The 17,596-nt window shown below is 35.3% G+C and overlaps 2 protein-coding genes and 1 long non-coding RNA gene across 3 annotated transcripts in view; 2 read left to right on the top strand and 1 right to left on the bottom strand.

Moving 5' to 3' along the window:
- The window catches only part of LOC116175745 (transcription factor Sp9), a 95,418-nt gene that overhangs the window by 15,582 nt on the left and 62,240 nt on the right, over positions 1–17,596 (top strand). The window lies entirely within an intron of this gene.
- Positions 1,810–2,466, bottom strand: LOC116175751. Its single transcript, XR_004146347.1, has 2 exons — positions 2,115–2,466; positions 1,810–2,058 (listed from the first exon to the last, which is right to left on the bottom strand). It is a non-coding gene; the product is annotated as an uncharacterized LOC116175751 (long non-coding RNA).
- Positions 14,957–17,596, top strand: part of LOC116175750 (transcription factor IIIB 90 kDa subunit-like) — a 28,820-nt gene continuing 26,180 nt past the window's right edge. Inside the window, exons 1-2 of the mRNA XM_031494034.1 lie at positions 14,957–15,326; positions 15,373–15,597. Of these exons, the coding sequence (XP_031349894.1) occupies positions 15,110–15,326; positions 15,373–15,597 (442 nt within the window). The 5' untranslated portion in view covers positions 14,957–15,109. The remainder of the gene's footprint in view (positions 15,327–15,372; positions 15,598–17,596) is intronic.

The raw sequence follows: 17,596 nt of genomic DNA, 5'->3' as shown, positions 1-17,596 counted from the left end.
AGTGTGGGTTTTAAGAGACAGAAAAACACTTTAAATACAAGAGTTGTAAGGTTTATCCGAGGGTTTACCTATCATTAATCGCTAGAAAATGTACCTTAAAAAAACAGATGAATATCGCAAAGTTAATAGGCACCTATATTTTTCAAAAATTGAATATTTTGTTCTTTCTAATTTCATAAATATATAATATGTCGCTTTAACCGTTTTTGAAATATTTGCAATTATAGTAGGTATATTATTAACTTGTTTTACACAATCGCAGTTGCCCTAACAAACCAAATGTCCATTTCTCACCCTTGGAAATCTTAATCTAGATCAACAAATCACTCTTACTTCCAATACATTTTCTGTAGTCTGTATCCAATTTAAGCAAAGTGTTGTTAGTAAACGCAGGATGTTCATTCAAAAACGGCTAAAGCAAATTGTCAACATAAAATAGAGGGAGATCTTGTATATGTCGCAGCCGTTTAATGAAATTGGACATTTCATGAAAAGTCTAGTCATTTATATGAAACTGTGGAACAGTTTACTTTCCAAGACCAAGCGATTGGTTTCCCTTCCCATTAGAGATCGATAAATGGTATCCTTATCGATCTAGAAGGGGAAGGGAAAATACCCCACACGTACAAATTTTCAGCGTTTCACTAAATGACTAGGCCTCGGACTAGGCGTTTCGTGAAATGACTGATTTCACTAAAAGACTACGACATATACATTTATTAGCCGTAAGAGATAATGGGCAAAGTTATACAGATGCTCATTAATTATCTCATGAAAATTTTCGTGTATAGCTCCACAAATATAGCTAAGTATGGATATGACCCAAAAACCAAAAAATGCCATTCTCGAATTTTATTATTTTTTGGCCATATTTCGCCATTTGTGGAAAAATGAAACATCTGCATAACTTTGCCAATTTTTTTTAGTGAGATTAAACAAACACTTATTCCAGCATATAGGTACATACAGTGAGTTTATCTTAGACTGGAACATACGATTATGCATACAATGCTATTTCCCTATGTTCCATTTTAAAAAAAACGCATCAACCTGAAGGAGTAGTTCAAATGGGTAGTAGGCGCAATGTACTACTGTCACCTTTAAATCTACCGCCCTGCAATAAATTCAAAAATGCTGCCTAAAGAAATGAAAATTGCAATTATAAATTTATACAAAGGCCTAAACAGTACAAGACAAGTCCGCGATTTACTTGCAGTCCAGTATCCTGACGAACAAATACCATCCATTTCAACGATCCACAGAGTTATAGCAAAATTTGATAGGGATGGCTGTGTTGCAAATCTTCACACAAAAAAGGCAAAAATTAACCATGTCCTTAATGAAGAATTGGAATTAGAAATTTTGTGCTATGCTGAAGAAAACCCAACAGCATCACTAAGTTTAATGGCCAAGGAATTTGAAATTTCTAGAACTTCCGTGTTTAAAACGCTAAAGAAATTTAAATACAAGTCGTACAAATTTCAAAATCACCAACAACTGTTTGATGATGATAAAATAAAACGCACAGACTTTTGCGAAACAATATTTAATTTGTTAAACAATAATGAGGAAATATTGCACAAAATAATGTTTACAGATGAAGCATCTTTGTCTCTGAACGGTACAGTAAATTCTCAAAACTATCGGTAGGTACCTATCTCCATATTAAATCTTACTGATACCGTTTTCTTCATTAGATATTGGTCACAAACTAATAATCATGTACACAACATAACGCATACGCAATATAATATTAAAATTAACGTTTGGGCCGGGATAATAAACAATATTCTAATCGGACCGTTCTTCATCGATGGAACTCTAAATTCAACAAAGTTTCTCGAATTACTTAGATCGCGCATTATTCCACGGTTACAGGAGTTGAATATAAACAACCCATGGTTTCAAATGGACGGGGCTCCACCACATTCTACGAGACCAGTGACAAGTTTCCTCAATGAAACATTCCCGGGCCGTTGGATCGGTAGATTTGGTCCAATATCTTGGCCAGCACGATCTCCCGATCTGTCGCCAAATGACTTTTTCCTTTGGGGATATCTAAAATCGAAAATTTATAATCATGTTCCCATTCAGAATGTGCAAGAGTTACAAACCCGAATACTAACAGCATGTGATCAAATGAATCCTACGTTTTTACGAAATAGTATTCAGGAATTTCGCAATCGGTTAGGGTACTGCTTGGAATGTGAAGGAGGGCACTTTGAACATTTGTTATAACTTATAATTAAATTCATTTTATTTATTATTAAACAATTTTTCTTCGACTTTCGACCGTACACGTACATAACCTAAAAATAAAGGCTGGTTCAAATGTGACTCGCAAATTTCTAATACGTTTGTTTTAGTTGTGAACCGCGCATATCCTTCAGGTTGATGCGTTTTTTTTAAAATGGAACATAGGGAAATAACATTGCATGCAAAATCGTATGTTCCAATCTAAGATAAACGCACTGTACAATTAATTGGTACTAATAAATCACATCATTAATAGGTGGAAGTCCAATATCAAAACACGACTCAAGCGGCGGGGAGTGCGACAGTGATGAAAAGAATCCCGATATTATACCACAACCTGTAGATGTCGACGATGGTAGTGATTATGCGAGAAAACGACAACACGTTTCTACGATAGAAACGTCGCCTAGTAGAAGTTTATTACACGCAACCCCCACATCGGGGGGTTATATAGGATACTGTACATTACGCAATGGACTTCCGTTGCATGAAATACCAGCTCAACAAAAAATGGTAAGTTTGAGATAACTTAAAACCAACAGTAAATGTTTATTGTTTATTTAATTTATTTTTACTTTTAATTAAGCATACTGTACTGGATGTTACAATTACTTCTGATTCGTCCCACCTCTGGTTAATCTTAATACGTCTCAATTAAATTGGGGTGGTTCTTCTTATGTAATTATTACTCTCAATGCTCGTGCACTGTAGAATGAAATTGGTTCAACCTCCTGCACGCCGATAAGGCCTAACGGCACGGATCGGTCACAGAATCCTAGCAGGCGTGGCTTCGCGGAAAATGTTCAACGCCATCGTTTTTTCTTGGAAATGCTGCGAAAATTTCCGTCCACAACGCGAAGATGGCTTGATGATTCACTTTATCACTTTATTCAGTCAAAACGGCATAACTTCGATGACCGTTGATGGTTTGACCGTGCTGCCTCTAACAGCTAACTCGTCGCTTTCTGGACCCCATCTGCGGCACTCGAAAAAGAAGTGCATCCCTCCCCACAGTTCTCGCATGTGTCAGTGTCCTTTTTTTAAATTTTCTTTACATACCACCATAACTCCCCGTATCCCGTTAGATACTGTGTGAGAACATAACCCGGTTCCCCATGTGATTTCCTTACCCAGGGAATCAGTATGTGAATGAACTAGTCTCGAAGTGCCCATTCCAGAAATCTCTAGACTCAAAGCTTCACCTATAATGAATATGGCCCCCTGTTCAATATTAGAGCCAGGTAGTAATACCCCCTTCCCCACCCAGCCCGCGTCTGTCTGGTCTCCCCATTAAGCACCTAACCGCCACTCCGAGATTCCTCGTCCAAACGATTAGGTTTAAGTCGTCAGCGAACGCGATCACTTCGACCCCCAAATTTCCTTTTTTTTGTCTTAGCCCCTAGTTCCAGAATATGGGACCCGAGACCGAACCTTGCGAAACCCCACCGTCACGGCCGCCAGCGGTTTCGTACGAACTTTCCAATCCGGCTTCCCTTTCTCCCCTGAATATACGTTTCTTACCTTCTGTTTTGGGAAGTTCATGATATTAATGATACCTTCCCCTCCTTTCCAGATATTCTGAGTCGGGGACGCTCCTGGTCAGACCACCCAACGTGCTGATTTTTTGTATGCAGCTTAGTAAATGTACAGTGAAATGTTCATATATCCCCAGTCCTGCGCGTGAAAGTTTTTAACACCTGCGCAGACCATTAGCTACCTCCATCGAGAATTTTCAGAGGAAAAGCTGGCCGTCTCGTGACACGCAACCTATACTCACGAAGATTCAGCCTGTTATTAATCAGTGAAAAAAATAAAGGCGTTGGCTACTATTTTGTTATTTGAAAAAATAGTAAATAATTATAAATACAAATGTTTTAGAGAGGCGAAAGCCTAAATTCTTGTTTTTTTCAATCGTCCTAAAAATTAGCTAGGGGAGATCACGATTGTTCGAAAAAACAAAAGAACGCCAATAACTTCTAACTGGGGCACCAAATCAAAAATTGGAATTAAAAATGACAATGGTTTGTTTTAATGAGTTCTATCTGCCGTTTTCTGGTGTAACGAGCTAACGACAATAAAATTACGCGCTTGTCAATTTTTCGTTACCAATTTGTAGAACCCAAATTACATTTTATTACCTACATCATTCAATATATTTAATAATTTTCGAACTTTAATTTAAGAATTCCTTCATTGATCCTGTCAACGGGTGAAATATTATAGCTACGCCGTACCGTGTAAATAGCTTGAGTAAAGGATAAAAGAAAAGTCTTTTCTATAGTTTGTCATCACCAACGCATCCAACAACAGAAAAATAATTAATTTGGATTACCTATATTTATGGATTTACAAAAATCTATAACTAATTTTAAGTTGAATGCAAAATCCATATTAGGTTGGTAGCATTGATAAAGCCCAAAGGTTATGTTCGTGAGGTCATGCGAGTCAGATCAATCTCAATATGTATGGCAAATGCAAATTCAGAATATCTAAGAACCAAGCACGCGAAAATCTCGCAACTTTCGCAAGATGATCAATAACGCCTCTTTCACGTGGTCACAGTGTGTGAAAATCGGACTCTCTCTTCAGCCACCCCCACCATAATCTATCTGGAAGGGTAACTGTTGCTTGGGATACCAAGATATATATTAATGTTAAATCCATCAGGTGGAAAACTAATATGTCCCTTGTCAAAACTTAAATATATTATGAAGAGCCTTTATACTTAACCGAGCACAATTTTTTTGCATTATTGAAAAAGGGGAGATTTTTATTTAGTGACTTCCTTTGCCTTCAAGCCTCGAAATCTTTTCTATGATTTAATTTATATTCATCTTTTTGTTTAGTGACCGACGGGCCGTTGTGATGGATGAATTATTTAAATTATTGTCCACTCTATAACTTGCTTGATACACTGTATGAAGTGATTATTTTACCTCGTCAAATTGTATCTTTACTTGAGAAGTTGTGGGTGAATTTTAATTTAATTCATTCAATTTGTTTACCCAAAATCGTCCTGAAACCTTCATTTTCATGCTTACTTTCTGTCAGAAAATTTTAGTTTCCATGACAGAGGCAGAGCAGACTACGTTTCCTGCCGCTTGTCACTTTCCCGGCTGCATTTTTGACATTTCCAAATATCTATAATGACTCCTGTCATCATTTACAGAAAATTGACATTTTATATTAAAATACGCTTTCGGGTAAAATTTAATACAAAACTCGTCAGTAAAATGACATTACCTGCCTCGGAAATTAAAGTACTCGGCCCCAAAGGGGCCTCTCGCCGGCAAACTATATTTTCCCGACTTTTATGTAAATAACTATTTCAGAGTGGTGCATCCGAATATGAGATTTGTTACAACACTTTTACGATTGTCAATTAGGCAGGTTCGAACCCAACCCCACGCTTTTTTTTCTAAAATACAGCGCGGCAAAAAGAAGGAGCGAAGAATTGCGGGAGAGGAAGAAGTAGTTACTTCTGTCGGCACTCACCAATCACAAATTATTTTCGCGTTCACATTTTCATTTTTTCTTTCATCTGAAGCTCCTTCTTTCCAATTTCCTTTCAAGTCATCGTAAAGTCTTACAATAGTTCGTCTCTAGATTCTCTAAACAGTTTCTGAACTCTCAAGATTCTCTCAATTTCCTCTCACAGTTCTACCTATCGAATTATTTTCACCTTTTGCTTGTGCTCTCTTCATGTATCGTTCAGTTTCCCATTAAGTTTACCTCAAATTTTTAAGCTTCTATTCAATCTTTCACAAGTTCTCCTCAAATTCCATTTTTGTTTCTCTCCAATTTCTGCCAATTTATTTATAAGCCGTCCTCAACCTCTCTCAAGTAGTCTCAAATTCTTCTCTAAAATTAGCAATGGTTCAACCTGGGGGTTTGAACCTTTGAATATAGACTATACAGGGTGGTGACTTGCGTAACGCATCATAGGGATTTCAATGTAAAATTCACAACATGCGATTATTGGCTCCCCAAATTATTTTAGAGCAAAAATATATTAAGGTTTTTTGTAGAAAAAATTTTTTTACGTCAATCAACCGTATTAGTTTTCAATTTTTTGCATAATAAAGACGGAAAATTGGAAAAATAGGAAAATATCTTTTTCAATAATCTGTGATGCCATAGAATTTTATAATACAAAAAGAACGCCAATATCCGTCATGCCATGGAATGTCTGCTATAAAACAAATCAAATTCTATCAAAAAGTATTATATTTAGAACAGCGAATTCAATATAAAGAAAGACCAAATTACTAAAAACGGTTTCCTAATATAACAATTTACAATAAGTGTTCGAATATGTCACCATTAACTGCAAAGACAGTAACCAAGTCGATCATAAAATCCATTTCGAACTGCTGCTAATTGATAACTGGATATCTTTTTGTTTTAGAAAATTCCATGGCATCGCAGATTATTGAAAAAGATGGGGGTTTTATTGTTCCAATTAAAAAAATTTTTTTCTACAAAAAACCTTAATACAATTTGGCTAAAATACTTTGGGGAGCCAATAATCGCTTGTTATAAATTTTACATTGAAATTCCTATGATGCGTTACGCAAGTCACCACCCTGTATAATCAAAGGTTTGAACTAAGGAACGGTTTACCAAAATTAAGGAAAAATAGTGTGATTTGTAGACATGGAAAACATGTTTGGATTTCCGGATGGATATACGGTGTGTTCGAAATATGCGGGTCAACTCATTATCTCTTTCATCTGGCGAGAGTAAACAATTTAATGGTCAACTATAATCTTTGTATGCGACATCCAGATCTATCGATTGAAATTTCTGGTATCAGTTCCGGTTAAACCGGAAATCGATGCAAGTTTTTCTTTTTAAGACCTTTGTAAAGGGTAATCAATTTGCTGTATGACGCCATAAAATGTGCATACCTATGGTTGATGTAAGTATAAAAGAAGAAATAAATTGGTACTTTGTTGTTTTGCTTTCGGCCGCATTCCTCTAGAAAATAACGAAAAGCTTAATTTTCATACCTGTTAGGCGTAATTTTCGAAGACCATACGAAAATATTTTTGTCAGTTTTCGATTTAAATAGATTTCCTTTCCTATAAGAAGTGCTGCATGTAACCACGTTGAGCCGCATTTTTAAGCAAACATTGTATGAAAATAGTGTATGCGGGTTCAACGTTTAATATTTTCCATTAGGGGCAATATGGAAAGTAAGTAACAGCTATTGAAATACGAGTATATGTAGGAATTGTTTTTTATGGCAAAATGTAAAAAATTAATCTCTAAAATTAACAGTTTGTTATTACCAAGTAAAATTCATCCCATCTTTTTGAAAATCCGTATTTAGTAACTTCTTTTGATAACAAAACAATATAACAATATAACAAACCGGAACACACTAAACAACTAAAAAAAGGGATGCTTTGTCTTTCAAACTGGGGGACTACAAGAGCGTTCCAAATTTTGTTATGCATAGTTTAACCCTAAAACAATCTTTTCCAAAAATTGACCCGATAATTTTTGCGAATCAACGGACTGTGGAATTTCTTTAATTAACTAACAAATGAAATAGCTTCCGAGATATAACAAGAAAGTTAACTGTATAATCGGCCCTTGGCACTCGAAGTAATAAAAATCATTCATTTTGGTGAAATAGAAGCATAAAAAAATCCACACTTTAAAAAATCGATCTGTGCGACCCGATTTGCAAAATCATTTTTGGTTGTTTCGAAAACTGACATCAAAGTCAAAAGCTGATTTCTCGTGAACTATTAATCGGATTTGGACGTATTTTTTTTAAGGTACGTCTTTCCGAGAGCTTTCCATTCGCCTATTATGGAGTTATATTTTTTGTTATATTGCGGGAGTTATTCCATTTGTTAACTAAGAAAATTCTTCGAATTCCGAAAGAAATTCTACAGTCCGTCGATTTGCAAGAATCATCGAGACAATTATTGGAAAAGATTATTTTAGGGTTAAACTATATATAAAAAAATTGAGAACGCTCTTGTAGTCCCCCAGTTTGAAACACAAAGAAAGCATCCCTTTTTTAAATTGTTTATTTAATTAATCAATTACTATGAAACCTACGGTGATCGGGTTTGTCACATTGTTTTGTTATCATAAGAAGTTACTAAATACGGATTTTCAAAAAGATCGGATGAATTTTACTTGATAATAACAAACTGTTAATTTTAGAGATTAATTTTTCACATTTTTTCGTAAAAAACAATAACAATTGATTCTTTCCCTCAGAGCAATAGTCAACGAGATATTCGAAGTCAAATGCGAAAAAACACGACATTTTCTCATTTTTTCTTCGTTTTTTGTTAATAACAATATGTTCCGGGCGTTTCCGACCATCAGGGGGCCTATGATTTTCCGATTCACCGGATTTTTTTACATAGGATACGCTTGGTTTCGTTGAGTGAAATCACAATATCCAGTTTAAACTACTTTTAAAGCTAATTAGACTGGACTATAAACATATTATGTCGATGCATTAAACTAAAACAACTTGTTTTGTCGATCAAAACTGATTAAATTTTGTTGTTTCAGGCACCTATGATGGGTCCGTATCCTCAGTGCACACTGCCTCGTCAAGCACCCCAACAATGGCAGTACGGACCTGTTGCACATTTACCTCCAAACATTTACCCCGTACCCCAATATCGTGGTCCTCATCCTCAGCCAAGGCCTCGGCCGACGCCCAGAGAACCTCCTATACCTCTACAACCCTTAAACGGAGCCGATGAAGAAACGTCTGTAGAAACTCCCTTAATGGTTAATAAACGTGAAAGTACTGTTTGACAAGTAACTTCGTTGTAATTTAAGGAGTGTAAAATTTTTTAACGCGGATTTGTACAATATTTATGATATTTAGTCATCTAGAGAAGGTGTGGGTAATACAGTTTCGATGACTGTATTTGCTTCCTTTCTCTATTTATTGTAGTTTTATGAGATTTTTGTACTTTTTGTATTATGCGATCTTTTTTATCTATATTTTATAGTTCACAACGAGAAGGGTAATTGATTTAAACTAATACGTACTGATAAGTATACCTTTCAATTTACCTATCGATATCATAAAAAGTGAAATACTAAAAGAGCGATTAAAGTGGTATCTCCTCAATAAACCGGTCATTTTCCGTTTTTGGTCGCATGAGAATAAAAAAAATGCAAAAGCGATATAAGTGGCCTCCTTAGAAGCTTGCCAAAGATAGCAATTTTCTTCAAGATGATAATTAAAACAGTGCTCACACACGTTTATCTCCATAACCAAAAAAGGTATGTTGTACCTAGTATTTAACGTACTTGGGTATATATCATTGTTAAAAATTTAATTTTTTTTAAATTTAATTTTCAATCTTCGTTTGTACTTTGATACTAGCACTATTTGGTTGATATAAATCTAAGATCTTGACTTTATGAGTATCCAATCCACTTAAATCGCTCTTTAAAACCTATATGATACGTCAATTTACAGTAACCATACGTTGCTACATCCAAAGGACAATTGAGACAGGGCTGTTTATTTCTTCCATTAATAAAAGCGCACTCGCAACAACAATCCAAATAAAAATGTTAAGTTACTACTATAGATTTAAAATGTAGCAACATATCTCTTCATCATAGTTTCATTTTTATTGAGACTATATCGGAGTGAAAACGTGAGTACTGCGTTTGATAGTAAATCATACATGTGGTACCTACTCACTCTGCTACTATTTAAGGATGATTCTCAGTTACGACATTTGTTAGTATAGGCAACTTGTCAAAACTACTATAAAGTCGTTAAACGTATTAACATCCCATGCCAGTGCGTTGTTTAAAATTTATTCCGTGCAGGACTTCGAGGTCTCAAATCGCTTATTGGCCATGGTATAATAAATTATTGGCGGTCAGAGACTATCTTATACTCATTTGTTGCGCTTCCGATCGTATGCGCCATGACAGCGCCTTTTTTGTTACGGTACCTTTGACAGTATGACACCTACCTACCGCGATAGCACTTCTTTCCAAACAGTCGACAAATTGCCTATTCATTCAGATTGGGAACGTTAATTCGTATACATTTTTGTATTATTTAATAATTTGGTTTCATACTTCACAAATCATCCTTAAAAGTGAAATAAATAAATTATAGATAGTGGTGTAAATCGAAAATTTAACGTTAAATAAATGAATGTGATATTCATCTATCATAAAATAGATTCTCATTTAAGTAAATCAATTTATTGACTTGACTCAAGTAAGAAAAAGGTTCGCGGTTATTTCTAGTCGTTAAATATCGGTATCAAAGAGTTTATGTATATTTGTAAATATTGTAAATACTATTTCTGCCTTTGTAAATATAATCAAAGAAGAGTGTTTTGTAACTATTAATTAAATGACATCAAATGGTTAATTCGTTATGCAATCAAATTCATCTGTGAATATTATTTATAAATATAAATGTATTTGAAATTTAGTATTATTATGGGTACTATCATTATTATTTTAATTGTTTCACGTTCGAAACCAACTTGATAACCTCTCACCAGGTATTGTGTCTTATTTAAGAGTAATTATGTTGTTATATGATTAATTAAAGAAGATATTATGACATCAAGGTTAGAATGGTCTATTTCAGGAACTGTTCATCGAACAGTTTATTGCAGTTTTTCAGGCTCTACTGTTTCCATGAAGGAAAACAATGGTTTTAGGAGAGCAATTGCGATTTTTACATCTAGGGTAAGGGATACAGATTTCTAATTAGGTTTCAAAAACCATAGAATCGTGTAGAATACACTTTACCCTTTATCGCCTTATACAGGGTGGTGACTTTACGTAACGCATCAGATTTCAATGTAAAATTCCTAACATGCGATTATGGGCTCCCCAAATTATGTTAGAGCAAAAATGTATTAAGGTTTTTCGTAGAAAAAAATTTTTACACCAATCAACCGTACCTACTTATTAGTTTCCAATTTTTTTCATTTAAAGACGGAAAATTGGAAAAATACAACCCGCATCTGTATAATAAATAACTATTATTCAATGCTAGTATGATATTTGATTCGATATTCAAAGTTAAGGACTTTCGACACCTCGTGTTACCGTTGCCATATATGCGTACACGTAACTTAAATGACAGAATAGAACGAGTGAGAAAGGGATTCCACCGTCCACTCATAGAGGCCGGGTTCAGATAACTTTTAAAATCTTGTAAGTTTCTAATTGTATAAACTCTTACAGGACCCTACACCCTAGCGAAACCGGCGCACATACCTTTATTTTATTGATTTACTTTACTTTAACACGTTTAATGTTTTCAGGTCCAGTGACAAAAGGTGATTGCAGGTACAGATCATTCCTGTAGGTAAGAATACGGGTTTCGAGTCGATTATAGTCGAAGATCAGTCAAGCGGCATATCTGCAAGAACTTTATGCTAACCAATACCGCAACTTTATCATAGTCTATGCTACTATCCACAATATGCAATAGAAAAATAATTATTTTTTGCAAATTGGTTGTACTCCTGCACCAATGTCGTTTATGATAGCCTTCATTATTACATTTGCCACAAACATCAACACTAAGGTTTCTATTAAAACAAGTTTTAGGCATTTCAAGACACAACTTGGTTTTTACTTCTCACACTATGCGTGTTGCAACTACTTACTTATATACAACGAATATACTCATTTCTGTGGGTAGTCCGATGTTTCCCGGGAAAACCGATTTGTAACGCTGCTCAGACAGTAAACCGATAAGGTGATATTCCCAAGACAGATGCTCTTGTTGGTATCACTTAATACCTCTCATTACAGAGAGACCGGAGAGTGTCACCGTACCTCTCAAAGCTACCGTGGAATCGACTATGGCTACCTTTTTTTACAACCTACATTAATTATTGTTAGAGCCGTAGGTGTTTCTAGTTTTTGTATACCTTATAGAGTCTGGACAATTATTCATCTCGATTATTTTGAACCAATCAAATAATGTTACTTTTTTTTAATCGATCAATCAAAAGCTGAATTAAAAAATGAATTTTTGTACAGAAAAGTTGTCATTGTCATTTTTTAATACGTAACAAATATGACAATATTCAATTCAATGCGTAAATTGAAAATTAAACAGCGTTTCAAATTCGGACTAAAAACACAGCTTTTCAATAATTCATTTTGGGTTTATTTTACTCGCAATTAAAAATTGAGGACACACGGGTCTTTTTATTTTTAATGTACTTTGTGGATCAGAAATAAAAAATGAAGGCGGGATGACCCCATTACAATTATAAAATGTACAATTCTTAAAACTAGTTCTTGGGCTGGACTCATTTCCGGGTTTAGAACTATTTCCTGGCAAAGCTAGACTGAACTCATTTTCGGGTGGGGTTCGAATTCGACGTTTTACAATACTTAATGTTAATTTTGGCAGTTGCCCCCCTCTGACGACGTCCTTGTGACCGTGCCCTTGCAGTTGTTTTACTTCTTTGAAACATACGCCCCTCTTCTTCTAAACCAAGACTTGTACCTTGTTTTGTCTTTTTAACTTTTTTTCACTCATGAATTTTTCCCGATTTCTATTGTTGCAAACTGCAGTGAAAGCGCTAATAACCTGACGACGGGTCAAACACACGTTAATACTTCGGGGATTAAAAGGACATTGCAACAATACTCTAGATTCTATGTCCAATAGAAGATTCCAACTGAGAGTAGGAGACGCGCTGATGAAATGGGTTCACGACATTTATTTGAGTATGCCAAAAACCGAAGGAGAATTTGTAAACATGTAGACGATGAATGACAAGTGTTTCTAATTTAAATACCTACCTACAACATCTATTTGGACGTATTAGAGCCCCTTCTAACCAGGCGTTTTTTTTAAGCGGCTGGGTAGCGTCGTTTTTTTAAAATGTGATTTACCTTAGTAGACTGGTTCACTTTTCGAAGATTCTCTGTCCTAGGGGCATTCGAGGGGGCATTTCAGACAACATTTGGCCAAATAGACTTTTCTTACTAATTGGTACCTGCTGAACACGAATATCGATGTTGGCACCTCGAAATCTGAACAGGAAGTCCAGAATTCAAGATGGCGGCCAATTTCCGAAAATGTTGATCTTTTCACTAATGCGACCGACTTTTTCGATCTAAAAACGGATTATAACGTTATTCCTGACGGAGGTACGGCACGATAATAATCGTGACCAAATGTTTAAACAATGATTTCATAGTTTTTCTAACCTGAAAGTGCGTAAAAGTGGAAACCTTTTTTTCTACTGTTTAAATTTTTTCACATCGTGAAAGTATTAAATTATTTCTGTTTTGGCAAGCATTTTAGTTACTGTGCGTCGTGTGATTGCTGGAGGCTTCAATGATTAAAGAAACGTTTTCTGTAACCGTCAGACGACACAGATTTCCTCGTTAGAAACGACCCATTTTTTCGATCTAAAAACAGATTATAATGTTATTCCTGAGGTACTTCACGATAATAATAGTTAACTATTGTTTTAACAATAATGTAATAGGAGGATGCAGGATGCGTAAAATTAAGAATTTCGAAATTCCCAGTTCCCCTTGCTAAAAGGAGGGCTTGCAAAACGATTGTTTCCAGTAATCCTGACACATATATAAGTATTCCCGACATGCGTTTATATTGCAAATTCTCCTTATAAAGTTTGGATAACTACAATCTTTCGAATTTTGCGTTAATTTTTAAATGAAAAAAATGAAGGGAGTCCAACTATTCTGCGGTGTTTCGGATGATTCTTATTTTGCTAGGTATTAATTACCGTTCCTCAGGATATATTATTATTATTAAAGGATGAAAGCCTATAGAAAAGTGAATACAAATTACAATACAAAAAAAGTACATCTTGAGATTTACATTTGATATGCCGTAATGATGGAAATGGATGAAATGGTAGAGAAGATTAGATGGAATCGCAAGAGAATGGAGTTCAGAATTGTTAGATCTAAAGCTTCGCAGCTCCTGAAACCTCGAAGTGATGAAGAAGCAACAGGAATGCATCTGTATCTGTAGCGTTTTTCTAGTATCCGCTTCCTTGATGTGAAAAGCTTCTAAGGAGGAAATCTGTGTCGTCTGACGGTTACAGAAAACTTTTCTTTCATTATTGAAGCCTCTCGCAATCACGCCGTCAAATGAGGCCTCTTCAAGGTGACGCGACAAGATTTTTTTTGTTTTCCTCTAATAAAAGGAAATTCTTCCATATGAGGTCATGCGCGGAAAGTGCCAGTTAAATAGAAATAGGGTAGCAAGTTTACTGGCAGAAAGTACTTTCCGCCAGTAAACTTGCCAAATGTAAATTAAGCTTTAGAAAAACTATGAAATCATTGTTTAAACATTTGTTCACTATTATTATCGTGCCATACCTCCGTCAGGAATAACATTGTAATCCGTTTTTAGATCGAAAAAATCGGTCGCATGAGTGAAAATATCAACATTTTCGGAAATTGGCCGCCATCTCGAATTCTGGACTTCCTGTTCAGATTTCGAGGTGCCAACATCGATATTCGTGTTCAGCAGGTCCAAATTAGTAAAAAACGCTTATTTGGCCAAATGTTATGTGAAATGCCCCTAGAACCTGTTAAAACGCTGTTTTTTATAAAAGTGAACCAGTCTATAACTCATTGGTCCTACGTCAGTTTAGCCACGTGTTTTTGTCATTCAGGTATACGGTGCAATAATCACTGCCATTATTTACATTTTTGAGGTTAATTGTGTGATATTAAATATTAAACTGCAAACAAAATATTGAATACCTACTGCCTACGCTACGGATAAGTTTTGCGTGTACCGTTTGTATAAGGCGTTTTAATAACTTAATAATATTAAAGTGGTTCTCATATTTCACTGACAATGTCTTCGGGTCGGAAGTGTAAGAACTGTGGAAGCCTCGATATCGAGGTAGATCCAGCACGAGGCGATGCAGTGTGCACAAATTGTGGTTCGGTTTTGGAAGATAACATAATTGTCGCTGAAGTGCAATTTGAGGAAAATGCTCATGGCGGTAGTAACGCACTTGGACAGTTTGTGTCGGCAGACTCTAAAGGAGGGCCAACTAATTTTGGTGCATGTAAGTGAATCTGTTTTTGTCGAATTTTTCTATTGGGCTGTTGCAGCATTTCATATTGGAATGGGTATCGAATCACGAGAGGTTACATTAAAGAAGGCACGAAATGGAATAACCAACTTGTGTAACCAGTTACGGTTAAATCAGCACTGTGTAGATACTGCGTGTAATTTTTTTAAAATGGCATTGGCCCGTAATTTGACACGTGGAAGAAAGAACACTCATATGTTTGCAGCATGTGTCTATATGACTTGCAGAACAGAAGGCACACCACGTATCCTTTATGTAAAGCCCATTTATGAAAATACATTGCCCAATTTCTGTTATTCAACTGAATCAACTGCATAGTTTAGTAGAAATTGAATTGTAAATAATTTTGAAGTTTAATGGGAATGCTAAATAAGTAGCCGTTTTTGGATGTGTATACAGGGTCATTCTTGACGAGCGTCAGTTAGAAAGATATGGAAAACCTTTGAAAATTAAGCTAAACTGATAAGTCCTTTAAGGGTTTTGGCACATGATGAATTGAACTAAAATATTTTCAAAATGGCGCCACTTCCGGAAATACCGGAAGTAGCCATCAACTTTGTTATTTTAAATAGGGACCCCCTATTTTTTCTACATTTTCGGATTATACGTCGAATTTGGAGTACAACGATACCCCATAGTTGACCCTTTGCTCCAAGGTCTTCGCCGATATTCAAGTTTTTGTGTCAAAAATTGAATTTGCAGGGGTGATTTTAAAAATTTATTATTAGAAAACGGTGAGAGATATTGCAAAACAGTTTTCAATGCTTTATTAAGGAAAGATCGAATTTTCTTATGGTATGCGTAACAGTCTAAAAAAGTGAGACTACGTCACTTTTTCAAAGCTCTCAACTTTTAAACTTTTAAATTTCCGTAACTCCATTTTTTCAAATGGCACCCCCTATTTTGTTCTTCGCCCTTGTTTTCCTTTTTCCCAGACCTTTAATTTGATGCAAAATGTCAAAAGCTGCTTCAAACGGTTTCCGAGATATTCCATGTTTTAGTTGCTTCTTGTGGAAAATTGATAAAAAAATTAAGTCGCTGGATGTTATTCTTTTGTTTTTATTCGCAATTCGCAAATTACTACAACATTTCACGAATAACAGTATCTTTCAAACAAAAATACAAAAAAAGGAAGCCTGTGGTAGGCTCTGAAGAACAGGAAATAACTGTACTGGTGTATTTTGCCGCAAATCCAACTGCATCGCTTAATGATATCCAAAGAGAAATTGACATATCAGACACGAGTGCACAAAGAATGGCGCCACTTCCGCAAATACCGGAAGTAGCCATCAACTTTGTTATTCTAAATAGGGACCTCCTATTTTTTTTAATTTTTCGGATTCTACGTCGAATTTGGAGTACAACTGTACCGTTATTCCTCAAATTTTGTAGTAATTTGCGAATTGTAGCCTATGTGGGTTGCGCCTTGTCAGGGTATCTTTCGGAAAAAAGACGACAAGTCCTGGCAGCTATTCGATTACAATCATCATCTATTAATATTAAATTCACAAAATCTTCATTAGTGTAACCCAAACGAGCCATTATTGACCAGAAGTATAAGTTCAAACAGCGAAAAATTTGACGTTTAAACATTATCATAATAAAAACAAAAGAATAACATCAAGCGACTTAATTTTTTTATGAATTTTCCACAAGAAGCAACTAAAACATGGAATATCTCGGAAACCGTTTGAAGCAGCTTTTGACATTTTGCATCAAATTAAAGGTCTGGGAAAAAAGAAAACAAGGGTGAAGAACAAAATGGGGGGTGCCATTTGAAAAAATGGAGTTACGGATATTTAAAAGTTTAAAAGTTGAGAGCTTTGAAAAAGTGACGTAGTCTCACTTTTTTAGACTGTTACGCATACCATAAGAAAATTCGATCTTTCCTTAATAAAGCATTAAAAACTGTTTTGCAATATCTCTCACCGTTTTCGAATAATAAATTTTTAAAATTACCCCTGCAAATTCAATTTTTGACACAAAAACTTGAATATCGGCGAAGCCCTTGGAGCAAAGGGTCAACTATGGGTATCGTTGTACTCCAAATTCGACGTAGAATCCGAAAATGTAGAAAAAATAGGGGGTCCCTATTTAAAATAACAAAGTTGATCGCTACTTCCGGTATTTCCGGAAGTGACGCCATTTTGAAAATATTTTAGCTCAATTCATCATGTGCCAAAACCCTTAAAGAACTTATCAGTTTATCTTCATTTTCAAAGGTTTTCCATATCTTTCTAACT

Source organism: Photinus pyralis, unplaced genomic scaffold, assembly GCF_008802855.1.
Source record: "Photinus pyralis isolate 1611_PpyrPB1 unplaced genomic scaffold, Ppyr1.3 Ppyr1.4_LG7, whole genome shotgun sequence".
Lineage (NCBI taxonomy): Eukaryota > Metazoa > Arthropoda > Insecta > Coleoptera > Lampyridae > Photinus > Photinus pyralis.
Note: the sequence above shows the minus strand (reverse complement) of the source record. Positions and strands in the feature narration are given on the sequence as shown.